The sequence below is a fragment of the Zonotrichia albicollis genome, chromosome 1, assembly GCF_047830755.1.
Source record: "Zonotrichia albicollis isolate bZonAlb1 chromosome 1, bZonAlb1.hap1, whole genome shotgun sequence".
NCBI classification, from domain to species: Eukaryota; Metazoa; Chordata; class Aves; order Passeriformes; family Passerellidae; genus Zonotrichia; species Zonotrichia albicollis.
In genome coordinates, this window is record NC_133819.1 from 84,364,716 (window position 1) to 84,392,059 (window position 27,344).

Below are 27,344 nucleotides of genomic sequence, written 5' to 3' on the forward strand. Positions count from 1 at the left end.
TAGTGGCAGCTTACCGCATAAATATTCATTATTTCAATTTCAAATTATTTTGATTGGAACTGGAATTAATTAGCACGTTTGTGCTCTTTGACTGAAATAAGCCTCATTTATCCCTCTAGTGCAAATAGTCACTAATAAAGATTCATAACCAATTTTATACAGCATTGTGCATAAATAAAGTTTATTTCTCCAGTGAAGTCCATGCCAGCAGATTCATTCAAGGGCTGTGGATGATTTTATTATGAAATATGGGTATTACTTATTTACTTTTCTCTGTGCTGAATCTGTATGCTAAAAGTAAGATTTTGGGAGCAGCTAACACTGAGTTTTAGAAGGCACTTACTAATATTCCTCCAGGATTACTAAAGAAGCACCTGGCACTTCAATAAATGCATTGATCAGGATAAACTGTTTCTAACAGCGCAATTTCCAAACTGTCTGTGATTATGTCTTTATGTAAAGTGCTGTATTACTTTGAAAATTGACTCTTCTGTTTAAAAAAATTCCAGCAATAGAATGCTAATTTTTTTTCTTGAGCTGAATGTCTGTGTTTGATATATCACAGTGTTTTTTCTACTTGCCAGTTGTGGAGTCTTGAAATGATGTCTGATAGTCTAGTTATGCCTTTCTTGAAAAGCATCTGCTGCAGTAATGAGTATGAGGCGAGCCAGTGCACTCTTCATTTGCACCACAGCAGCAAGATGCCTTGCAGTTGTGTCCTCTTAGAGCTGTGCACCTGTACAGACTTCCATGAGATATCACTTACAATCCAAGCCCATTATTTGAAAAGTGGAGCTGCGCAGAGGATGAGACTATTGTTGTTCTTCTTTGCTTTTGAATGTGGTGAATGATGGTGCTTAAGCCATAAAAGCAGTCAGATTGCTCTCTCTCCTCATTAGATGTATGCTAGTCATGAACAAATGGCAATAATAAATGCTGGTATGACTCAAGATGTGCAAAAACTGTAAGCACATCTAACAAGTTAAAAGATGTACTTGAAAAATAGACTTTTAGGGCATCTGAATATTTTTTTCTCTTATTAGCAACTGTCTTCACTGTAAATGTTCATAGCAAAATGGCTTTGGTTGTTTCTGCTGCCTTTGTGACACAGGAATAATCTACCAGAGGAGCATATTTTGTGAAAACTGGCATTAGAATCAGGGTATCTATTGTCTAGTTGTCTTGATGTTTTCATTCCTTTTCTGCGTAACTGCTACACAGTGTTTTTCTAGTTTCAGAGTGGTACATTATGCTGCTGTCTTTCATTGAGTATCCTGACAATTAAAACTACATTACCTTTCCTCACAATAATGGTGATCAGAAGAATAGAAATGAACACAGCAGGACCTCATCCAAACCGGCTCTTTCAAGAGTCTAATTTTGTCAATCTCCTTAGACATCAATATTGACAGAACACCAGGGCTACTCCTTGAAGCTACTTAAAGCAACTTTGATTCATCTGTGTTTTTTGTTCATTTGTTCCAGTTTTTGCAGGGTGGGCAGTTCAGAAGTTCAGCTGTTGGATCCCTGAATTCTGTAATCAAGGCAGTATGTAAAGAAGAATCTTCATTTTTCAGCAATGCAAACCTGTTCATAGACATGCCCAGAATCATGGGACTTTTGGAGGAAAATATGGCAAAATATGGCATTCCTGAAGACTCAAGTAAGAAAAAAAATCTGACAAGCTGCAGTATGAATTCAGAGTTAAGAGTAGCTTTTTCCACTTAAATGGAAATGTATATGTACTCACTGACATCACAGTTGACACTGTCATCTTGAGCACAAAGTGTTGATCAATTAAACATAAGTGGCTATGAGATAATTATGGGTGAGACAGAAGAGATTCTGTTTCTTCTATCTTTGCAAATAGTAAATAAGAGTTTTCCTGTCTTTGAAACATTTTCGTTAACATTTTTAAAGCACTTCATATTAAAAACATATCTTTGAGATACAGGATTGAGAATTTTGTTGCTGCTTACCTTTCTTCAGTGAACACAGAGCTGTAGTGTTATTGAGCAGTAAAATATACAAAACTTCTGGATAGAATGAGCTTTTTAATGGTTGATATTCCTACTCTGTTTGTCAAGTGCTCAGAAAAATCCCTTAGCTCTCATATAGTTTCACCTTTGCTCCCTTTCCTCAATACACATTTGACTCACCCTGATTAATTTTAATATTGTTAATAACCTTGTTAGTGCCTCGGGTGGCCCTGTGCAAGAGAAGAATACAGTGATAGAGTGTCACTAGGGAAGCCTCTGTCATCTATTGGTTTCTTCAGGCAGAAATTGCTCCTGGCTTGGCTGGACCCTTGGGAGGGAGCCAGAGCTCTGCCTTGGCCTTTTCACTTACATGTGTGGCATGTTGTGGTAAGCAGGCAGCTCTGCTTTTCTTTCCTGTTGGAAGAATCAAGTCAGCTGGATGGAGATTGTTTGGAACTTAGTCTCTTCAAAAGGTGTTTAGGCCAGAAGCGGTCTTTTTTGGTTGTTTTTTTCAAGTTGTCACAGCTCTTCTGTGCTTTTTATCATGGAACTCTACAATATTTAAGGCATCAGTTAGTTCCAGCTTTTCCATAAGTGAATTAATACTATTGCCCATATTTTACTAATTTGTAAATGGGGCAATGGAAAATGAAAATTTAAAAAATTGAAGCCACAGAAACTTGTTTTATACTGCTTCACACTGATTAACTTATATGTTTTTTGCATATGCCAAACACTTCTTAATGACTTTCTGAAGATCACAGCAAACCCAGTTTAGCAAGTCTTCTGTGTCCTTAGTCTATGGACATTTATGTCTGGCCAACTTCTAGGCTCTTAATTCTTTACTATTGTTTAGCAAGGATCGTGATTACTAATGGTTGTTTCATTCAAGAAAGTAAAAATTTGGGCAAAGAACTGTTACTTGATGAAACATTTCTGACACTTCTTTCTTTAAATTTTGTCAGGAGTTTAAATGGTTTTGGCCTAGTTTTCCATCATGTAGAAAGATTTGTCTTCCTTGAGGAGTTCATTAATATTATTTAATATTTCTTCAGAGCACTAGAAACAGGATATTTTGAAAACACTTGTAATAAATAATAAAACCCCCAAACACATGAGTTGGGCATAAAAATCTAAATGTTTCTTATAGGAACTCATTGCCTTCATGTGAGTACAAATGCAGTGGGATATATGGAAAGTATTCCTTAGATCCTAGTTCTGACGGATATACACCCTAATGCATTAGTAGCCCCATGTGATGTAGGAATATGTTTTTTTATTAAGGAATGAAAAAGAAAATTGATTAGATTTTTCAAATCAAGAAGTTGAGTGTCATGATAATTTTTTGCCTGTGTTTTTGGCAGGTTCTTGTAAGATTATACAAATATGAAAGTCTGTATTTCTGAAGGGTTTTGTATATTCCTACTTCTTTCTTATGTAGGAATCTAAAGCTGCAGAGCAATGGAGGGTGTGGAAGGAATTTTTTTTCTCTTTTAAGGTGACTTTTCCCTCTGAATTCACTTGCGTGGGCAGAGGTTTTGCATATGTCCTTCTGCTCTAAAATGCACTAATGTAACACTTAGGACAGATGGGATTCACAGGCTGCTTTTCAGAAATGTGAGGAACTCTTTAGATTCTATTTTTTTTCCTATTCAGTGTTTAGAATTCTGCATCCTGAACACTATCACAGATTTTGTTTAAACAATTTCTATAGGAACCTTTAATGATTACTTAGCGGCAGTTGCATGGTATTGTTACCAAAACACTCATAACAGTTTTTTGGCATGGTGCTGTGGTAGACTCTAAGACTTGAGCTTTTATTTGAATAAAAAAATGTCAATCTTAAATGTGAATCTGTCTTTGTTTTTGCAGCTCCTTTTTGCTTGAAGCTTTATCAAGAGATTTTGCAGGCTCCTAATGGGGCTTTGCTATGGACTTTCCTGAAACCTTTATTACATGGGAAGATACTGTACAATTCAAACATCAGCATGATTGACCTGGTGATGGAGAAGGTGAGTATCAAAAAATGTCACAATTTCTATGTATTGATTTTGTCTTTGCAATTTGTTTTAAAGGTCCACTTCTTCCAGGGTAGGCAGAAGCAATTGGATAATTGCCTTTCAGAAAAATAGATCCAACCTGCCCCCTGAGCCCTTACCTGTTTCCAGCTTTAAACTTAATGCTTCTCTTAACTTTTATCCTACTTGTTACAGTGGTTCAAACTCAGTGTGAAAAGCAGACTTTTGCTCAAAGTCCTTTGAAGCACGTATAGAAAGATTAAAAAGAACAGGTTAGTGTGCTGAATCAAGGTGTAGGGTGCACATATTCTAGGGAAGCTTTTGCCTTTAACATTTTCTTATCATGGGTACTGCAATGGGGCTGCATAAAAAAAAATTAAAGCCTGTTCTTAGGGAGTCATTGAGCTGAATTAAAAAGAAAAAAACTTAAGTAATCAGTAGTTCATCCTCACTGATTGTTTCTAACACCAGTAGTTGAGTGACCGGTCATAACTGAGGTGCTGTAAGTGCGGACGCTGATAATGGCATTCAGGAGTTGTACTATCTCTGCAGTTCTGCTGTGGTTGATTTGCTTTCTTGAGTGGGGTTGTTGACAATGACATGTTTCTTCATGCCTAGCTTAGAGGCACTTCTGTAAGAGAAGGGTTTATGACTTGTTTTAGATTTCTCTGAAAATTTTGCATTCATCTTCTAAATACATGACTTGTAACCTGCAATATTAATTATTGTAAGAATGGAAATTTGGAAAAAAGAAATTGCTGCTTGTAAGTGGCACACAAAAGGACCATAAAACTTTAAATGTGGTGGTAACTATATTCTCTTTAAATTGAAAACTTTGTGGTATTATGAATTGTGTTTTAAAATTATAGCAAAAAACTAAGCCAAAACCCCCATTGTAGATAGCGGATACTATGTAGCTTTATAGTTTCTGCTCTGAATTGTAAAAAAGGATTGAGTAATGTCATGCTTTGCAGTTAAATCACTTAATTTGGGGAATATCAGTTATCGCTCTGTAGCACAGTATAATTAATCTAAAATTTCTAGTCAGTTAAAAATAAAGCTATTCTTGATGTTTCTAGATGGAAATTCTGTAAAAATTGAGTTATAAAAAATGATAAATATTACTTATATTTTTGAACTTATATTCTATGTTACAATGACATTTGGAATATTCCACTTAAAATATTTCCACATTATTTTGCCAATTAATATGCTAAACCTCCACTCTTAAAACTTTCTTAGATTTCAGAATTATTGGTCTGCATTAGTAGCATCATAACTTTGCATTTGTTATTTTCCACTTCCCTCATAACAAGAGAATTTTAATCAGGAGGTTACACTACAGTGAGTAGTTCAGCTATTTAATCCTTGAGTACTTTTGAAATTCTTGGCCGGACATTGTCTTTACCTGGAAACTGCTTATTGTTCACTTTGGTAAGTTGTAGGACTTTATTTTTTACTGCTGCTTCGATAAGAAATTATCCAAAGTGTTCTGTGTGGGGAAGGCTTCTGACACAAGAACTTCCCAAATGCCTACATTCAATGGATGAATGAAAAAGCAAAACTACTTTTAAGTGAAATAATAATAATAATAATAATAATATAATAAATATTCCTTTGTGCAATACAGACTCAAGTTAAGAAGGATTAAGCTCTACTGATACTAAGTCCAGACCTTACAAGCTGCTTGGTATACTAGTTTCTAGTGGTGTCTGAAAGTTTGATCTCCTTGTGTTCTGGTGTTAAAACTAATTGCTCTATCCTGGGAAAAAGGAATCTCCCAGACTGCCTGTTTGCCACCCTTGTAGCCTTCCTGGTCTCCTTGATCTTGTCACCATTGTGCCTGGTCTGGGGATTTCATTCCTGAGGTTTCTGTGTTACTTCTGATCAGAAGAACTTATTCAGTCTACTTGACAGCAGGATTTGGTTTAACATTTAGGATCACTTTGTCCTTAATCATTATGAATGATCACACTTTAAAGTGGAATAGGGATTCTCATAGAAGTTGAATGCATAATATCTTTCTAGTAAACAAAATTACGTGCAAGGTCTCTTTAGAGTGTTCTGTGTTGCAAAGAGGAAGAAAGAGCCATCAGAAATTGTTTTCTCATGTTGTGCTAAGAGTGAGATTTTGAAAAAGGCACTTAAGATACTATGGTAGAAATTGTATACTTTCAGCAGGAATTATTGCAAAAAGCGTGGTCCCAAATTGGAGTTTACAACTCACTGCAGACACTCTTTGCTGGAAAATGTCACAATTTTTATCATAACAACTCTGCTGGATTGTTCTTAAATGCACTTCTGTGACTGATAACACCAATTTAAACAAAAAGAATATTTTCTAGTCTTGAGTATACTTATGATCTGTTTAAAACAGGCTGGAAAAAAATTGCTGGTTGTTTACTAAGAGAGAAATTGTAACCTGTGTTTGACTGCGCCAGAAAATATTTTGCTTTACTCAAGTCTTTCCCTGTGAGAGTATTTTGAAAGAGATTGATTGATCAGTTATATTTATTGTCCAAACTGTGCTTCCAAATTTCAGTTTTATTATGTACTCAGTCAAACTAGTTTGAATAAAAGACCCACAACTGAGAGGCTTTCTTTTCAATATGTCCCAACTTTATTTATTTTTTCTGTCTTTCTCAACCACCCCCATGATACTCTCTACGAAAGAGACACCATAAGATAAAGAAGTCCTTGTTGATACTTCAGGTAGGAAAAATACAGAGCACAGGAATACTTTCATTTGCTTGGTATAGAAAAAAATATGTTTAATTTCTTAGGTAAAAAAAATAAAACATGGATATTCTTACTGCTGACTATCAAAATGGAATGGAAAGGAGTTGCACAAGATCTAAAGCATGCCACTTTTTTCTGTTTCTTAAAATTTACTGTGCACATCTTTCACTTCATTTGTTTCTATTTTTTTTTTCCCTAGGCTAATTTCACTTTTGGTTTTGTGGAAAGCTTGAAGAGTTATTCTGAGACATGGCTTAGAATGTCTGAGGTTTTCAAAAGCAGTGGAAATGTCCTCACAGTCTCACGACTGCAGGTTGGTGAACTGTGGGAGATCTTTCAATTTTCCAACTTTTTGCACTTTGATCTAGACTGTATTTCTATACATGCAAAGCCACCCATATATGTGACTTCAGATTTTAAAAGAGCTGAAAAAGAGGCAGATTTGCTTTGTTATGAACCTAGAAACTGATGCTGAGAAACTTCTGACATGAAAATACTTAAAAACAATGTTGCCTCACTATCTCCAGTATTGCTCCAGTATCAATGAAAAACAGGGGAAATAAAATGGTGTTGGTACTTGTTTGTTCATTGCTTATTTTTGCCAGGAAGATGTGAAACTGCTGAAAAAATCTGATGAGGGAAATATGGACTGTAAAAGAAAAGCATTCTTCTTACTGAGGTTTTTCCATTGTACATATCTGTGCCTTCCTCTGCCACCTCTCCTAAATCTCTTCCCTGCCTCCCTGCCATTTTTTTGAAATGTGTGATGTTAAACTGTTAAGCGGGAAAGACATGGACAAGCCAAATGACTTCTGCAGTGTCATGCAGGAGATCTTGGTAATGGAATTGAGCATTAATACATATGTATATTTTGTATTTTCTTAGAGAAGAAAAGCCTGAGGTAACATCTATCACTTTTCATTTCAGGAAGCACAGCAAAACAATTTTGTAAAGCATTTCATAGAAAGTAATTTGGATATCAACATGGAAAAACTCCTCAAAAAAATGAAAGCATATGGTGCGTATCTGAAAGTACAATTAATGGTTAGCCTTGTTAGACCTCAACTTAGAACTTCATTTATTTGAAATTGAATATTTTACTTACATCACTGATACTTGAGTAAAGTAATAAGAGACTTTACCCTCTTGAGTTAGTCTCAAATGTAATTGTCTGTTTTCTTTTGCATGACTGGATAATTTGAATTTCAAATATTGAAACAATATTGGTAACAAGTCAGAAGTGGAAAAGTGTCATGGGAGAATCTCAAACATATCATCCATGCTTAAAAGGCCACAGTAGCCACAGTTCCATTAGGTAGAAGTATATTTTTGTAGTAAATTTTGAAGCAAATAAATAGAAAATGAGATTGGATACAGTGTGTTTGATCAAAACCACTCTGTATTTATACTTTCCGTTTATTCAGAATCAGTTGTGTGGGGTGTCCTTGAGCCTCAGAAAAGCCTGAGAGAGGGTTATAACCAGGGAGCTGCGCTGTCAGTAGGAAGCAACATGGGTCAGTCCCAGCCCTGGGGATGGGAACGATGCTGAGGGCAGAACACCATCCCGTGGGAAGCAGTGTGGGCCCAGGTCCACAAGCGGCTGTGAAATGGTGGGAGCTGCAGCCTGGAGCAGGACCAGGCCCCGTGCCAGCTCTGTACAGCTCTGGTGGGAAAGTAGTGGCCCTGGTTCACTGATCTGCCTGGCAGTCTCCCCCTGGGCACAGCCATCCCTGGCTGCTCCCTTTCTGCATTGGTAGTGACCCCTGGCAGGCAAACAGAGACCCTCCAGGGTTAGCTAGATAGCCCAAGGGGGATGGTTCCAAATGGAGAAGGGGAATTATTATTGTGACTAATTTGGGATATTTGAGGATTTAGGTAGGAGAAGAGAAAGGATTATGCTGTAAATTTATGTTACTTAATGATTTTATAAGAATTTGATAACTGAAAAAATTCAGTATATCCAGGTTTTAGTAAGGTAGGTGCACAATCATTAAAACGCTCGCCAGCATGTTCCAGAAGGAAAACTCTGTACTGAAGTAGATTCCAGGGTCATTTGAGAAAAGTTCATGCTTTTGAGAATCAGAAAGAGACAAAAGTGGGATAAAATGCAATAACAGACAGTGTGACATCACAGACAAAGGCAGCAGAGTATTTCCCAGAGGAAGATTGTGGTAGAAAGGACAGATCTGTGTAGTTTCAGGTCAGTGCCTGTTAAGATCATAATGAGCCAATCAGAAATCTGTTCCAGTCACTTTCTGGAGGAGGGCAGTGATGCGCTCTCAGGCACCCCCACAGAGGAACTTCGTGACCCTCGTTGCTTTGAAAAAATTGACTTTACAGAAATGTAAGTCATTAATTCTGCTTTACAGTCAAAGAGTTAAGCCTACAGCTAAAATAAATAAATGCACCTGAAATACAATTTTAGTGGTTTTCGGAATCTGCCTCTAGGCAGGAGATGGACAAAATCCATGGAGGCTCCTGAGAGCTTGTAAATGAAGTGTGCTCTCAGTCTTAACTTGTACTACTGCCCTCAGCTGGTGCAGTCATAGTTGGTGTGAGTTGGTGTGGCTTTTCTTTAGCAGACAGCTTGTGAGATTTAGTAGAAATTGGCCTTAGTTTGAAGGCTTTCTTTGAAGACTGGGACTTCCTGTGCACTCTTTCAGTAAGAAAAATGGCAAACAGCATCTGGAATTCAAACTGGAAAGAATCTGGGCTCTGTGTCCTGCTTAGGCAAGGAACTCAAATTGAAATCTGCTTTGTCTTCAGATGATTTTCTTGACCAGTGAATGGCCGGCTAGTCTGGGTTGGGCCCAGCTCACCACTTGAGGTGAAGATGGATCATAATACAGCTAAAAACCAAGCTCACACAATCACAATGTTGGAAAGATAGTATGGAGGAAAGAGCAAGTCTCTTAAGATTCAGGGAGTGCTGGAAACATAGCTATCTAAATCTATTTGTTGAGTAATAGCTGGATTTTGTTGTGTGGACCTAACAATGAGAACTGCATGACAGGTTATGGACAAACAATATTCATTAACTAGATATCATGATCTCTGGAATGATCAGATCCATCTTCACTGATGCAGGCAACATCAAAGAAATCTGTACCTGTTTTTCTCAAGCTATAGCTTTTAAACAGAACTAAGGACATTTAATTATATGTAATAAATGGTTAATAGTTTGGATGGTCAAGACAAAGCATGGTTTGAGTGGCTTGTGAAACTAGGATTTCCTTATTTTAAGGGACTACAGTTGGTAAAATTAGCATCATATAAAAACTGAAAATCAATAGGGGCTATAGATCACAAGAGCATTTATGCCTCTGTGAAACTGATCTCTCCAAAGCACCAGAGCACTCCTCTGCATTTATTATGCCTCTTTGTATAGATTCATTTGGTTGTTTTACTTATTGAAAAATGATATGCACTCTTATTTCTATCTTAGCTTGTGTACTCTTTGTTTATTTTATTGGACCATAATCATGTCTAACTTAACTGTAAACCTGTTCTTATGTTTGTTTTTTAAACTTTTCATTAATCTTATATTGCATCAGCTGTTCAGTCCTGTAATTACCTTGCTTGCATCCAATTAAAGCCTTGAATATATCCATGTTAATGGTTTTACCACTCACAATCTTTTTAATTTTCATCCAAAGCTCCAGCTTTCTAAAATCTCCTGATCTCTGTGATTATGTCTTCTAACTAAAGCAAATATCTTCTTTTATCACATCTATACTCACATACTTTTAATTATCCTCAAATACAAAGTGCTTGTCTTGGTATAATTTTTTATTTCTCTACAATGATACAAAAATTGTTAACAGACTTAGCGATGTTTTTTTCTGTGCTACTCCTGCTGTGAAGTGTCATGGACAGAGTGGATAGATGTAGACCTCTTCCACTGTCTCTATAAAATCATCATATTGCAAGACCTTGCAAGGTTATCAATTTCTAAAACTGTTTAGAAGAAGTACTGTGTCATATTTACTCAGGTGGAGCAAGGTAACTATTTAGGCTGAAGGCTAAAAAGCTTGTGTTTTTCTTTTTAATCCCTTTACTTTCTAAGCTAGCTGTATGTGGGCAAGGCAATTGTTTTTCTCTATGCTTGCTTCACAGCCCAGCAACTTGGAATAATTTCCTACTGATCTTATATAAACCCTGACCCACTAGCACTTGTGAGCTCCTTGCTGGGCACAGTCCTTAGAAACCCTCAGGAAAGATTGGGAGGCATTTGTTCTGCAAGCTCCTCTTTTAAATTCTTAGTTGCTGAGTCTCTCTCTTGTCCATCTTCTGTGATTTCTTCCAGATACGAATTTTCTTTTTTCACTATCAAGGGCTCTCCTTACAGAGGGAAACATGTGACACTGTGTATAACAGCCAGGGCAGTAAAAAACAAGACCAAAACCAGCAGCTCTCCTTTGTGCTACCCCTCTGCTGCCCTCATTGTAATGATATAGTTTTGTGGGCATCTATAAGGCAGGGAACAAATAGCTGTAGTGCCATCACTGAAAACACTGTCACCCAAATCTTCTGATACCTAGAAACTTTCTTCTAATTTCTGACCAAAATATATTTATTACTGATTTAATCTAATTTATTCTTCCAGCAACTTTTTATTTTTACTTAAACAGCACTTCTACCCAATGGTTTTACATAAACCATTTGTATTTTCTCCCAGTTACTTAATGATAGGTTAAACAAGCTGAGTGAAGGATGAGGGCTGACTTCATGTTTTAATGAAATATGAAGATAATAGTGAACACAGATTTGCCAACTTTTTCTTTCATAATTGCTACATTTATAAATGGGAAAAACAAGGTCTTCAACTCTATAGATCTTGATTTTTAAACACTCATGTAGATTGCATTTTTTTCATATGTTCATATGTTATTTCTATGATGGAGAACAGAAGTACATTAAGAGAACATTTTTTCCACATATATTTATGCATACCACACTCCAAGCCAACAGCAATATAGATGTTACTTCTTATGCTGAAATATTCAACAATTTAACTCATGAGAGAAGCTTTTCTTAGCTAATTATTGATTTCAAATTAAGGTCTTGTGCGTGTATATATCACTCAATGATAGAATGCTTTCAGTAGGAGGGGACCTTAAGGATGATGTAGTTCCCATCCCTCTGCCACGGGCCACCTTCTGCTGGACCAGGTTGATCAGAGCCCCATCCAGCCTTGCCTTGAACATTTCCAGGCTTGGGGCATTCACAGCTTCTCTGGTCAACCTGTTCCAATCTAAACCTACTCTCTTACAGTCTAAAGCCATTCCCTATTGTCCTACTAGTATATGCCCCTGTAAAAAGTCTGTCCCCAGCTTTATTGTAGGATCCCTTCAGGCCACAATAAGATCTGGAAGGTGCTATGAGATCTGTCTGGATCTTTCTATTCTCCAGGTTGAGCAACCCCAACCCTCTCAGCTTCTCTTCATACAAAATAATGCATATAGGGTTCTGTATAAATACATGCACATCTATAAAAATGTATATGAAAACCCTGCCATTCAGGCTTAATGTTAGGAATATTCTCTTCTCTCTAATGCTGAAAAAAAAAAAAGAGGCAGCATGGGTGTTTCCTTTCTTGTCCTCCTCAAGGATAGCCATAAATAAGACATTTATTGTCTCTATTCTGTTCTGGTTTCTCTCAACCTATGAATTCACCTTGTTGTTGTTTGCCTATCTTTTGAATTCTAGACTGTCAGTTCCTCTGCTTTTTCTCCTTGTGCACTTTACCCTTCTCACTGTTAATCATGCTTCTTCTTCAGACTGCTTCATACATTTTCCACTTATCTTCCTTCCCATTGTAATATTTCCTGCGCTGATGCTGAGTAATGTCTATGATCCAGGATTTGTCTGTCACCACTCTTATCATAGGAGGTCATCACCTATCCTTTTTAAAAGATTATATCGTCAAGTGAGTGTTGAAAAATTTAAGATTGAAAATTGTGTTGAATGTTTTATAGCCTTGTTTATTACCTGAGAAATTCAGATGTTTTATTAAATCTAGATAGCCTGTTTCTAGCTCATGCTATCCTACTGATTATTCTCTCAAACATAAGGATATAGCATAATCCCTACATTTTCTACCAATGGATGAAGATCTGAATTCCTCCAAAGGTTGAGTTTTTTAGAAATCAGGTTTTGATTGAGGTATTTGTTCCTCCTGGATGCATAGTTAAAGTAAAAATGAAGGGATTATTAGGCTTTTTTTCAGATTCTTTTAAATCTAGGACTCCTGTCAAAATGCTTATGCTCTATTTAGCATGATTTTTGAAATATTCACAGTATCAAGGAGAAAAGAACTGAATATTATGTTGCTAAATGAGAGATTAATATGTATTATGATATCTGAAGTACAGCAATTCCCTTGTATTTGTGGAAGTAGTTATGGCAACATAAGAAATGGTTCAAGGGTGTGGGCTCTTTTTAGAACTTTGCTAGAATTTGTTACATTTTTATTCCTCTGAAATGGAAGGAAAGAGTAGCTGAGGCCTTGTAAAAGCCACTGAAATATGAGCTACACTTCCACAAGTTCACACTAAAATTTCTGTCTTTTAAATTTTTTTTTTCTTAACTACAATGAGGATTTACTCTTATAGGATGTGCAAGTGGCAACACACCTTTCTGTTCTGATCATTAAAACTAAGCAAGTTCAATTTGTTCCCTCATCTTAGAAACTATGACAAACAAGATGCTTAACAGCTCAGCAAGTAAACAGATTGACCTGTTGACACAGCTTGTTGTAAATATCTCTTCTTGTGTGTTACTGGACCGTTTCCAACCTTTTGACTCTATAGAGAAATTGGAGGAGAAGGCTCATGAACTCATGCAGGAAAATAATCTTTTGGCTAGTAAGTACCTTATGTGAAATGTGTTTTTACAGAAAATTTCAGACTTTGTATTTGTTGTCTGTGTTTATTGATAAGGTAGGTAAAGGTTGCACAGTTTCAAAGAACACATTAAATCACATATAATACAGTCAACATAAAGCACATTTGAATGCTGTAATGTAAGCTGGAAAGACTAATTATATTGTTTTAACTGTGGAATGGCCAAATGAATGAATCTTATTTGTATCAAAATGTTTAAAAGAATGGTGATAAATATTTAAAGAAGAAAAAGATAAGAAAATGTGGAATACTGAGAAAACTTAACAAGATGCCAAAGTTATCTAGTTTACGTCCTTTCAAAATATTTTTTTTTATTCTTGACTTTTCAAAAAGGAGGAAAGGAAGGGAATTTTTTAAGATTTACTCTTAAACCAACCCCTCAGAGAAATTTGCTTGTTTATTCAGAGTAAATAAATTCTTAAGGAATTATTTTCTTCCTTAGGATTACATTTTTCTCTTTTTCCTGCATTATATGCTTATTGCTGAGAATCAATTAATTTTACAACAGATTTTAAAAGGCAAGAATCCTTATCCCTTAACATATCCTCTTGTCTTGCAGAAAATACTGTAGATTGCATGTAGTATTTCCAAAACAGAGGCCCCCTTAAGTCTATAAAAACTGTTCCATAACATTTTCCCTCTGTTTTTTTGGGTTTTTTGTCCCCCTTATGCTTGTAAGTGTATAACAGAAGACATGAGAAAGCACTTGTTAAGAAGCAAACCGTTCAGTCTGGAATCTCATGCTTGTTTTGTGATCTGCACAGTGCCCTGGCAATTTCCACCTTCTATCAATATGAAACAAACAGGCTATACCTTGAGACAAGGAAAATTGTTCAGAGTACCTTGGAGAAGGCAAACTATTTGTCTCCTTAAGGAAAGAAACAGACAGATAAGTCTTGGCCCTCAGAAAACTGAATGATCAAATTATAGTTTCATTTTTCTTCCATTTTCCTAGGGAAGGGTCATATTCTAAGTCAAGACATTTTGTGTATTTTTCAGTACTTAGGCTTATTATCTCCTCACATTATTAGAGATCAAGAAGATGGAATTCTAAGGAGCGTAATGTGTCCAACATGTCAATGTTACATGCTCTGATGTAGGCATACATTCCTTTCCATAGAAAGATGTTAAACTGGAATATAATTTTCCTTTCTTTTTTTGTGGTCTTCAGAGCCTTCACATCTTCATGGAATGTCTTAGAAAATCAACTGTTTGTGTAAATGGAAAAATGAGATCACATTTGCAGTAAAGTACTCTGTTGAATTTGCAGGCAATCCCGACATGGGAAGTGATGAGAATCTTAACTTCATGTTTCAGAAGGCTGATTTATTATTTTATGATATATATTATATTAAAAGAAAATTATATATTAAAACTATACTAAAAGAATTGAAGAAAAGATTTCATCAGAAGGCTAGTAAGGAATAGAGAGGAACGATAATAAAATCTTGTGACTGCTCACAGCCTCTACACAGGTGGCTGTCGTTGGCCATCAAGTAAAAACAATTTCACATGCTGGGTAAACAATTCTCCAAATCATATTCCAAAACAGCAAAAAATGGAGAAGCTGAAGCTTCTTAGCTTCTTCTCAGGAGAAAAGATCCTAACAAAAGGATTTTTCATAAAATATGTCTGTGACAGTATTCTGTATTTTATTATCTTTCAGAGAACCAGCTGGTAAGTAAGATATCTCTTCCTTTTCCCAAGGAAGAAAAGGGCAACATTTAGCATTTATCAGGAAGTCCTAAAATGTCTGGATAACACAAAAAGAGAACCCAAGCCGTTTCATGTATTTGGCTTCATCTTTACAGCTACATATTAAGCTTTCATTTGTTTGGTTGGGGTTTGCTTTCCTTTATACAGAGCTAGAGAAAACAAACATGCAAATTCTGCTGTGCTAAACTACAACTTCTGCAATTGACCTGAAGATTAATATCAGCATAAATTTTTGTGGGTTGGTGCTGTTTACTTTGTCATCTGCTTATGAAAGTTGTTGATGCTTTGATGCGCCAATTTTATGGCTGCTGCTTCTGCTGTGAAACTGATATCAGTCCTCCACAAAGGGCTAAATGTGGATGCAAAGAAAAAACTGCAGCTCAGAAAAAGACAAATCACCTTGGATAAAAATGATTTTTACGAACCCATTTATCATGTGAATCATCTTTTACATTTCATATTCATGAAAATGAAAAATGTGTCTCTGAAACCTGCCATTTTTGGGCTTGGAATCAAGTTTTGAGGCCTGCCGTGACATATTAATGCATCCTATATCACATGGTAATTAGCCATGAGTTAGCTATGGAAATAGCATAAATTATATAAGCTTAGTTATGAGGCTTCCTTTCTTCTTGTGTCAGGTATCATCTTCAGTACACCAGAGGACAAGAAGCAAGATTCTAGCAATGTCCTTCCAAGACACATTTCATATACAATTAGAACCAGTGTTCTCTACAGCATGAGAACAGATTTGATTAAAAATCCAACCTGGAAATCCCATCCCCACAAGCTGCCAGCTGATGGGTTTAAATACAACCATGTCTTTATTCCTCTTCAAGATATGATTGAAAGGGCAATTATTTCAGCACAGACTGGGACAGACACCTCAGAGACAGCAATTCAGGTGCAAGCCATGCCTTACCCTTGCCACACCAGTGATCTGTAAGTAAAATTTCAGCTTTTAAATTTGATGATTATCCTTAGATTAGTTCTAGAGAACTTGGAATCCTACTAGGTTCCAAATTTTCAGTGGGTGAATGTATATCTCTGCACAGTCTTGAACAAGTACATCCAATGCCAGAATATTACAGCATAGCAATTACTGCCCAGCAGCTGTGTTTAACATAACATGTTGAACAGTGTTTGTCTGGCAAACGACCCCTTACAAAATGCTTGCAGCCATAGTGTGGAGTAGTCTGCTGGACAGTGGCTGTGTCAACATAGTGTGCAATTAAATTATTGTAAGAGATCCCTTTTAAATCCTTAGTTGTCCTGTACACAAACTGTTAATTGGTCCCTTGAAGGATGAAGTTGATGAAGCAAAAATGTAGGGTTGTTCTCTGTAAAATCATCAAAACATCCCAACTGTTAGATTTTAAAATTAGGCAGTGGTAACAAATTTGTTAAAGTGGAGTGAAAATTGACTGGGTCATGTTATTCCTCGATGTCCAAATATATTACTTTGCCATTGGCACAAATCTGAATTTTGTTTGGCTTTGAATGGAGCCCTAAAGAGTAATTATATCAGCTGTATGGTATAAAATACTATAATATATAAAATTAGTACAATAATATTGTACCAGTACATGCATTTATCTTGTTACATTAAAAAAAAAAGTAATTCTAACCAGATCATGAATAAATCTCATTGTTCATGTCAGATGTTATTCTGAGAACAGTTCCAGTATTAACCTATTAACATTCTGCTAGAAAATAGTTTACCTTTGTGGGCTGACAGCTCTTCATATTTGTTCTTTCATAGATTCTTGAACAACATAGGGTTTTTTTTCCCACTTATGATGATGTTAACATGGATGGTTTCAGTTGCTGGTATGGTTCGCAAGCTGGTTTATGAAAGAGAAATTCATCTTGAAGAGGTAAGAGGCAGATTAACCTCTGAAAAGAAAATTTGTTAATTTAGGTGCACTGGAATACAAAAGTTGTGAGATACTTTTAAGTACTCATAATCCAGATGGCTTTGTTTTCACTTGTTTCCTCTGGGCAGTAGGGTCTGGTTCTAACTGCCAACTCAGTTTCAAAACATTATTTGAGCATCAGTATGCAAATATTGTCCATGAGACAAAAAGCAACAAGCAAAAGTTGAAGCTGGAAAGTGTTATTTGGGAAGGCATTTTGATTAGAATGATTTTTGTTTTGGATTCTTTTTCATGTTTTGCTCTATGTAGTCAGCAATGATAAAACTACCTAAAATAAGTTAAGGATTTGTAGTGAACTGTGTAATTATCAGAAATAAAAGGGAAATTACCTGCCAAAAAAAGGGAGGCAATTATTTGCTTCTATCAACAGCTAGTCTTCACAGGTGCTAAGCATTTGGAAGGACAGGGTCCTTGTGATATATTTTCTGTAGGGATAAATACACTTTTTAAAGCATTACACTGATTTCATTGTATCAGCACAATTACTGCTTGAGTATAATTTTTAATTTAGGGAATTATTAAAGAATTATCTAATTTCTCTAATCATTCTGTTGTAAGGTAAACTTTTTTAATGCTCCAAAATCTTAAATCACCTTAATATTAATTTTGAAGGTCTTATGAGAACTGCTTCAAAAGTTTTATTAGCTTGTATCCAAAAGCACATTTTTAGAAAAAGAGGAATGTACTTCATACCTGGCTAATTTTTTATTTGCCAGGTAATACATAAAGGTTACAAACTGTATGCCTCTTTCAGAAGAGTAACAGGTTGAGAAAAAAATATTTGTATATATATTGCTGTGGATATTCTCAGTACTTTTTAGAGTATAAAAAAGCAAAATCCTAGCTGGAAGAACCAGCTGTTTTTAAAACCCTATGCAAAAGAGAGTTTAGCTGAGCATGGTGATTCCTTGTGCTTATGTGTGATGACCTCAGAGCCTGCCCTGCTCAATAACGTGTCTGATCCAGGAGAGAGCACAGCACAAGGGCAAAGAAACAAGAAATTTAAGGGGAAGATGACATCCTTTGGGAAGCTGGTAGTGTCTCAGCGACAAAATGTTTTGTTTAAAAAAGAAAAAGGAAAGAAAGTTTGTTTCCTGACTTCAGCTCTCTTTGCTCTGTTGTCTTGCAGTATATGAAGACAATGGGTGTGTATCCAGCCATTCATTTCTTTGCTTGGTTTTTGGAGAATGTCATTGTGCTCACCGTAAGCAGCTGCGCTCTGGCCATCATTTTGAAAGCAAGTGGCATCTTTGCTTATAGCAATGGCTTCCTTATCTTCCTTTTTCTCCTGGAATTTGGAGTTACAGTCATCATGTTAAGCTACTTTTTGGGAGCGTTTTTCAGCAGCGCCGATACAGCAGCTCTGTGTGCCAGCCTTGTCTACATGATCAGCTTTTTACCCTACATAGTTTTGTTGGTCTTGCAGAACCAGCTGAGTTTCACCAACCAGATTATAATGGTAAATATTTCTTCTTTTCTAATTTTTCTCCTCCAACTATGCTGTGAATTTCTATAGTTTCAAAACTTCAGACCGTAATGTATTTCCTTTTCCCCACTTTTCTGTTTGCTTTTGTGGTTATTGAAAATAAACCACACTAATAAATCTCCAACTGAAAAAATATTTAGAAGATAGAAAAGAATGAAAAATAATGTGCCAGGGCAATTTTGTAAATCTACAGAAAATATCAGGAAGTTGCATTCCTCATACTCATGAGTTCTCTTAATGTCTTGACTTCAAAATATTTGTAACATTAGTGAATTTTCAAGATCAGCTGACATTTCACTTTTCAAAGTCATTATTTGTTTGGAAAAAACTAGTAATTAATTTTCTGTTAATATAATTGGAGAATAGATCAGAAATTTGTCCAACCATATAATCTGAGGTATGTGTTTCTTTGGTGTAGGTTTTTTCAGGTCTTTTCCTGTTCTATGTATTCCATAGCTTGTTTTATGTCTTTGTACTGTCCTAAAATACCACATCCCTAAATGTGACATCAAGTATCACCATCATATAAAGAAAACCATATCTCATGCATTATGGCTTCACTATTTCAAAATAACTCACTAAATTAGGCTGGTGAAATAATTCATACATTGCTAAAAAATGCTCATTTTTTCAGTGTCAGTTGGTCAGATAAAACAACACTTTTCAGTACTAAAAACTAGCTTAGTGGAGCTATGTTAAGTGGAGCAAATACTACTAAGGTTTGTGGGGAAGTATGGTTAAAACGTAAAATGAAATATCAACCATTAGCCTGTGTGGAGGAAAAAAAAGATCTATTTAGTTTGTTCTTGATTTAAGTATCACCATATATTTTATTACATAAAATTTGTTAAGAGCGTGTTTTTATTTGAGGTTCATATACTCTTTCTCTGATATTGCAGTGTCTTCTGTCTACAACTGCCTTTGGGCAAGGAATATTTTTCATTACATATTTTGAGGGGCAAGAAATAGGTAAGGTCTTTGGTTAAGAGAAAAGCTTTGTAATTATTATTTCAAAAACTACAGTTGGAAATTTTTTTCAATCTGTTCTGAAAAAATCTCAAAATAATAAGCTGGATCAAGTTCAGGTATTGTATTAAAGGGTGCAATCTTTTTTTTTTTTTTACTATTATGACGAGAACAATATTCACAACAGTGGATGTTTCAAACTATTGAAAAAATTGTCATAATGGTACAACAGTTTGTAAGAGTGGAAGAGACAGTTGCAGAATATATTACTTAAATTTCCCACCAGACGCTTCATCAAAATGACTCATCTTTATTAAATGAAGGGCAAAATGTGTTTTGGGAGAAACTACTTTCCTTGACAATTGTGGAAAAAGAATTGTAGAAGCAATATCATGATCCACTGTGCTGCAAGCAAAGTGGCATTTGCAGTTTAAAAAATGCAGTATTTTTAATGAATTTACAGTCTTGTTACTTTTGTTTTCCATTTAGCAGAATGGTAGCTTTCTGTAGCACTAGTGTTTGCACCTTCTTTTTTCCTTTAATGTCCTCTGCAATGTAATAATCTTATGAAGCTATTATCCAGTGAGTTCATTCATGTTTACCTCTAAATGCAGTAAATGTACACTATGCTTCTTAGTTAGAATTCACAGATTTAACTCTCCAGATTTAGCATTATAGAAATGATATTAAACTTTGTGTAATCCTTTTCTTTACATTAGCAGAGTGGCTTAAAGCCTGATTCATTTTGTCAGTGTTGTAGTTCTTTTTCTTTTGCCAAATTAAGGGCCAGCTAAAACTTCATAAACAACCTTTTCAACATCTCTACATTTTCCCAGCAGCAGTGGCACCTGCTGTTCTAAACACAGGCTTGTAGAGGCATAGAAATTTTTTTCTGTTCATTAGGATTACTATTATTAGCTATGGTGTGTCTTGTGCCAGTGCTTAAAGGCCCAGAAGTTGATGTGTTTGTGATCTTTAATGCTGTGTTGATCTAGCTTTGACCTTTGAAAAAATCATTATTATTACTACCAGGAATTCAGTGGGATAATGTGCACCAGTCAACGGCACAAGGAGGATACATGACCTTTGGATGGATGTGCTGGATGATGTTCTTTGACTCCATTTTATATTTTGTAGGCGGCTGGTATTTCAGCAATATTTTCCCTGGTAAGACCATGGGCTTGTTCTTATTTCATGTTTTTGAAGAATTTATTTAATATTATTTATTCATTAATGTCTTCACAATGTAAACATTCAGTCGCCATAGGAAACACTTATTGTGGCATTGTCTTTCTTGGTTTCATGCAAATAAAACAAAAATATGTATTTTTCTGAGTTATGGTTCTGTTGTGCAAAACTGTCATTCTTTAGGGACTGGGAAACAATATCTTCCTAAATATGTAAATACTGACTAGTGCTAACACATGGACTAGAATTTGTAGCCAGACATGAAATACCTTTTGTTTGCAGATGGGTATGACAAATATTTGATAGAATTAGGAATTTATTGGATCTTCTCAGTAAGAGAGGTTAGTCTAGAAGCAAAATTTCCTGGAAAAATGGTGAATCTCCTCTCAGTACCTGGGCTGAAACCCAACAGCAACAGCATGTTTTCAGATCAAAAAAACTTCAGACAGTACAGTCACTGTATCTTGTTCCCAATCAGTCCACGGTCCAGTGTATAGAGAAAACAAATTTATTTTCAAGTATATTTTCAGAAAGTAATGGTGTGGTTATTTAAATTTTTTCATGAACCAAGTTTTATAAGTCTTATTGAGTTGGTTGATGTATTTTTAATCATGGCCTCATGCCTCACTGTATGTTTTACCTTTCCTCTGATGATTTACCTTTCCTCTGATTTGTATATGTTGCGTTTTCTTCTGGCTACTTTGTATTTCTTTGTTTATTAAATTAAAATTGAATTTTACCTTGAAAGATAGGGGTGGTTGGAATATGCAACTGAATTTAAAAATCTTTATCTTCAATTGACACTTGCCCTTCAGTGTCAATGTAATGACACTCCAAACAGAGAGAGTGTGTATTGTGTCATGGGCAAGTAATGCCTGAAAAGATCAGGCGCTGCCAAAGATTAGTTTGTACACAGGATTGTGGTTTTGCCCTTTTTGTTTATGTGCCATAATAAGTGTTTCTTTTAGTGGCTGATTTGTTTGAGTGTTGCAGATATTAATGGAAGAACTGGTGCAATGGACTATTTTTATAATTTAAAAAAAGGCTCTTTCTCTTGGCATGCTATTTGGTGCATTTTCTTCCCTATGGGTTGCAAGATTATGATAGGTCTATGATTCTGTTACACTTTGAAGCTGATTTGGAGGTGGGGTAAAACATCACTGAGGCTTGATTACTTTATGGAAGGACCTGGTTTTATGACCAAATGACTTTTTTACACTTCATTAAAATTTTTAAGTAAAGAAAAGTATTTGGGCTAATTAAATGGTGTAACCAACTAATTGTAAGCAATAATAGGACATTTTAGTCTACAAACAGATGCAAAATGACTATAAATTTTTCAACAGTTTATATCATAATTCTAACATAGGAAAATTTGGATTGAAGAACCGATGGTACTTTCCCTTTACTGTTTCCTACTGGAAGAACCTGTGTGGTACAGAGAGAAGCAAGAGACATTATCTGAATTCTAATATGTTTTTCTTCAATGAAATCTTCCAAGAAAAAGGTTTGTAGTAATAGAATTTGAACAATGGCTATGTTTTCTGAATGATATACTAGTCATAGTTAATCTGCTTTTGTCATTGCTTGGTCCTGTATTATATGTTTAGATCTTATCCCTTTCTCTCTTTCATTATGTAGTATATACTGTGAATATTATATAGTAAGTGTTTCATTTTGCTACCCCCTGTAATGATTGATTTATTCTGTGAAAACTATTGAACAGAAATATTTAAGCAAACTCTTTGAAATATGTAAAATAAGTATCTCTTGGGTTCATCCTCTCCCAGTGTATTGCCACTTTGCATTGTTTGGATCTTTTGGAAGCCACTGAACACTTTCATGCTCTCAATGAATCCCACACGTGCCAGGTTTATTAACTTTTTTAAAAATTTGCTTTTTGTTTCAGTGGAAAAATTAACTTTGTTCATTTCTTTCCCTTCTGTTTCTAATTTCCCTCTTCTATAATCACTGTTCTTTCTGTCTCTGCTTCTTAGCCATTTGTCTAGAAAGCTGTTATTGTAACTAATTTTTTTTTTCAGCCTCGAGATAATTTCACTGCTCTTCTATGTATGTTCACTTGCTCACAATTAATTCAGATTTTTTTACCTTTTCTCCCCTCTCCAGTCTCTTTAGGGACAATCCCACATTTAATTTAGGTTTTGGAAATGAAGGAGTTAGTCACTCTCACCTGCTTTCCATCTTGGACCTTAGAACAGCATGATGGGTTGTTGTGCTTATTTTGGGAGTTACAATATCTTAGAAATTGTTCAGTTGTCTGTAGCACTGGTGAAGAAGATTAATAACTCAGCACTTTTACATACAGGTGTCTCCTAGATTGGAGCAGACTTCAAAATGTCTTGAGGTTCATTTTTAACAGTTGTGGAAAAATTATTTGTATGAGTTTTGTCTGAATTTCTACAATTTGGAACCAGTCCATTTTGTTAAGACAATTGTGTTTGGTCCTTACATAGAATGCAGATTTCCAGTATTTCCTTCTGGGTTCAGCACATAATGTGCAGAAAACAAAGACATAAACTTCTCTGCCTGATCAGTTTTAGTGTGGTTTCTGGCTCAAGTTATTCAAGTGATTTCCTCATGTCATGTGGTTGATAGCAAATTGTGTGTGAATGGTAACACTGTCTGCAGCAAAGGAGCTTGCTGTCCTTTAAAAGAACTTTGTGCCATTGTACTGATAATGGGATAAATGCAGCCACGAAGGATTTTCTAGGAACAGCAAAGTGACTTGTTTCCAGGCAATTTCTTCCCTTGTTCCATACAGCACAGGTAAGGGCTGGTTCCAGGGGCATGGAGAACATTTAGGAAATCAGAGGTGTGTGAGGGAAGAGCTGGGAGTGTAGGTCCTACCAGCTGGAACTACAACTGCAGCAGGGCTGGCTGTGACCAGGGTGCTGTGTTCCCTCTTGGAGATCTCCTTTGGAGAAATCCCAGGGTAATCAGTTTAGTGCTTGCAAGTAACTTGGAGCTCTCCCTCTTTGTCTTTCCTGAGCTTCATTGTCTGAGGCCCCTCTGCACTTGAAGGCTTTTTTTGTTAATTTAAAGGATGCAACTTTAGGAAACAGCAGAAAGGTTCCTAGAAGAGAGGTGCATGGATAGGAGATCTCCATAGTGTCACAACTGCTGGTAGTACCTTGCTAGCAAGCGACCTCAAGTTTAGAACAAATTTTTGACAGAAGCTTAAAATTGAGTGTGAAAGCAGCAAAACAACTTCTTCAATCACTGTGTAAACAAACCAATCTTTGAAATAATTTTGTTTTTTTTTTTAATTTATAATTTGATTTATATTATTCAAGCTTTTCATATAGAGGATAATTCTCTATTCTTGTAATATTTGCATTTTATTTATGTAAAAGTTTTGCAAATAATATAACTATAAACCATAAATATCTTATGTATATGTATATGCATAAGAAGAATTCTCTCCTCATAATTCTCAGGCATAACATTTGTTTCTTTGGACTAACATTCCAATCTGGCTTGCCTTTGCTTAAAAATAAAATAAACCCACTCACTGCCAGATCTCTAAGTAGTAATGAGTCAATAAAATATTAAACATGAATAATGTAATGAGGCTGCTGGTTGACTGTGCTCATGTTTGGAAAGTAGTGCAAACCTGACATGGAAAGGAAGGCAACTTCATTGGGGTCACATGGCATCTCAATTTCCTGAGGATATTACCTCACAGCAAGAAGACTGTTGGATATCTGCTTGCCTTGAGCACCTTGAATAATGCTTGGACTGGGCTGCTGCTCTGAATAATTTCAGAGATCTGCTTTGCTTGGTTGACTGAGGGGAATTGAGAAGATTAACTGCCTGTGCCTGTGAATGTTATGTCAATGTTGTGTGCCTAAAACTGGATGACATATATGAAGTAGCTTACACAGTTAGAACATTCTAATGCTTATGAGTATAAAAAAAATCAAGTAATGTTATTATAAGTATTTTTTTACTAGAAGTAAAATATAGCAACTATTTTATGACTTTATCAAGACATATATAGACATGCACATAACTCGGCATAACAAATGGGCCAAATTCTTAGCAAATATAAATTGGCATGGTACCTTTCATTTCAGTGTAGTTTGTGTCAGTTCAGTCAATTTGAACATCTGTTCTAGGCCTTGGTAAATGGTAGCAGAAGTTATTTTGTTATTCCTTTTATGCACAAACACATGTTTAGATTCAGCAACCTGCTTTTTCTGCTACTCTTCCCTACACAGACCTGGCAGCTCAGGGTTGGAAAGTCCCTTGCACTGAAGGAGCCACCACCATTGGTGTTGTGCTGCTGTCCCTCACCAAAGAGCACGTGGATGGTCGGAAGGCTGCTGTTAAAGATCTCAACCTCACTTTCCATAAGGGCCAGATAACAGCACTCCTGGGACCTAATGGAGCTGGAAAGACAACAGTTATGTAAGCCTGACTTTTAATACTATTACTCTGATCTCAGCTATGCTTTTTCAGTTTAAAATTTTGTGAACTCTTTGCTATGCTTCCCCCATCCCCCCCAATAAATATTTGATAAACTCCCCAAAGCAAATGGAAAGTGAGGGTTGCATATCTATGACAGAAGGAATGTAATGAGCAGAGAACGGAGTCCTCTGTGCCACTAGAACCGTAATATGATATCCCAGGAACAGCTTAAGCAGGACTTGGGCATGTTTGGTTGGAGAGTTGAACGCATCTGGAAGGAGTGTTCTTTTTCAGAATTTTATGGTGTTTTTGTCCCTAGAAGTTGCAGGGGATTTCTTTCTTGGCAGTTGACCAAAAAAGAAAGTAATAAAATGAAAAATTACCTTAAAAATGTCTCAACTAAGAAACTTATGTTTCTACCTTTCTATAGCTATAATCAGCTTTCATCAAGACAGTGACACAGGATGGGACCTAACTGGGAAATATTCCTTACAAAGTACCCATGTGGAGAAGGAAACAACCACCTGCTAGATTTGGTTGGGGGGAAAAAAAAGACTTTGCTCTGGAGGAAGGGAAATTAAGAACTCTTGAGATCATGTTCAAAAAACAAAACAAAAAACCCACCAACAAAGAAAACAACCAAAAAAAAAATATCCTCAAACCCAAAAAGCCACCAAAAGAAAAAAGTAGTTAAATCCAAATCCAGGACGTTAGTGATGTCTCTATAACTATACTTGATTGAATTGGTGTTACTTTAAGGATGTCTCAGGATATCTAAGTGATGAGCTAATTGCATGTTATCTTGCCAAATTTTTTCTTTCTTATATCAGATCCCTGTTGACTGGTCTGTATCCACCGAGCTCTGGCACCATTATTGTTGATGGGAAGGACATACGGACGGAGCTGGCTGCCATCAGGACAGAGCTGGGTGTTTGTCCCCAGTACGACGTCCTGTTCAACACGCTGACGGTGCGAGAGCATCTCCTGCTTTACGGATCCGTGAAGGCACCCACGTGGACAAAAGAACAGTTGGATGAGCAAGTCAGTGGGTGAGTTCTCCTTCCTTTCCTTGAAATCTATTGAGTAAATTGGTAATGACTGTTGCAAGCCACCCAAATAAAAAAGAGAAAATGCAAAACTTACAAGGGAAAAACAATGGAAGCTGCAGGGTTTTGTGAGTTTTTGTCACATTTCATGTTCTGAAATCATGACTTGAAAATAAATTTCCTAGTCTCTAACTATTACATGAATATATTTGTAGAGGGATCTGTCGCTCTTTAAAAACCTGGTATACACAGCTATCAAATAATGATGTTTTCATGGAGTGGAGGTGCTTAGCCTTGTAAAAGTTGCAGGGGTTCCACCTCATGCTGTCTGCCTTACCTCTATCCTTGACAGAGAAGCAGATAGAAAGAAAGCTGCTGTGCTTACCCCGAGTTTTTAAATAAATCAACAAAATGACTTTATACGTTTCTTATCCTGTATTCCTTCACTTGCAGCAGAAGGAAAGTTAGAAAACCAGGAAATCCAGGTAAAGGCAGTGACTGCTACAATATTTTTAAATAAGCCACCTCCTTTTCCTTTGCCAAATCCAGCTTCAAATGTTTTTAATAAATGATGAGGTTTAAAAATGAAAAATACAATAGCAAAAATAAGTCAGAGCTCTGACGTAAACTCTGAGGATTTGCCACTTGTGAGGCGATAAACATTTGCTAGTGTTTTTGTGCTGATACTTCTTCAATATAGGACTAGATGTTAATTTTTCCTAGTGTATATTAAAGTAACTAGTAAACTGTACAAGCTGAGATCTGGTTCATTAATAGCGAACTGCATTTATTCTACTGCAGAAATAAAAGGTATGTTTTCAAACAGAGTGGCAGTGTAAATAGATTGTGTTTACCTTCTGATTAATGCTAGACTCTGTGAAAGGCTAGGCATTTCTATACTTCAATGGAAAAAAATGTCAAGCTGATGGGACT

The 27,344-nt window shown here is 36.0% G+C and overlaps 1 protein-coding gene across 1 annotated transcript in view; it reads left to right on the top strand.

The window, feature by feature from the left end:
• ABCA13 (ATP binding cassette subfamily A member 13) overlaps positions 1–27,344 on the top strand; it is a 172,476-nt gene that overhangs the window by 41,002 nt on the left and 104,130 nt on the right. The window contains exons 15-27 of the mRNA XM_074542293.1: positions 1,486–1,663; positions 3,852–3,991; positions 6,936–7,049; positions 7,664–7,754; positions 13,426–13,602; positions 15,999–16,299; positions 17,120–17,234; positions 18,424–18,753; positions 19,680–19,749; positions 20,779–20,913; positions 22,304–22,441; positions 25,176–25,365; positions 26,196–26,414. Coding sequence (XP_074398394.1) covers positions 1,486–1,663; positions 3,852–3,991; positions 6,936–7,049; positions 7,664–7,754; positions 13,426–13,602; positions 15,999–16,299; positions 17,120–17,234; positions 18,424–18,753; positions 19,680–19,749; positions 20,779–20,913; positions 22,304–22,441; positions 25,176–25,365; positions 26,196–26,414 — 2,198 coding nt within the window. The remainder of the gene's footprint in view (positions 1–1,485; positions 1,664–3,851; positions 3,992–6,935; positions 7,050–7,663; positions 7,755–13,425; positions 13,603–15,998; positions 16,300–17,119; positions 17,235–18,423; positions 18,754–19,679; positions 19,750–20,778; positions 20,914–22,303; positions 22,442–25,175; positions 25,366–26,195; positions 26,415–27,344) is intronic.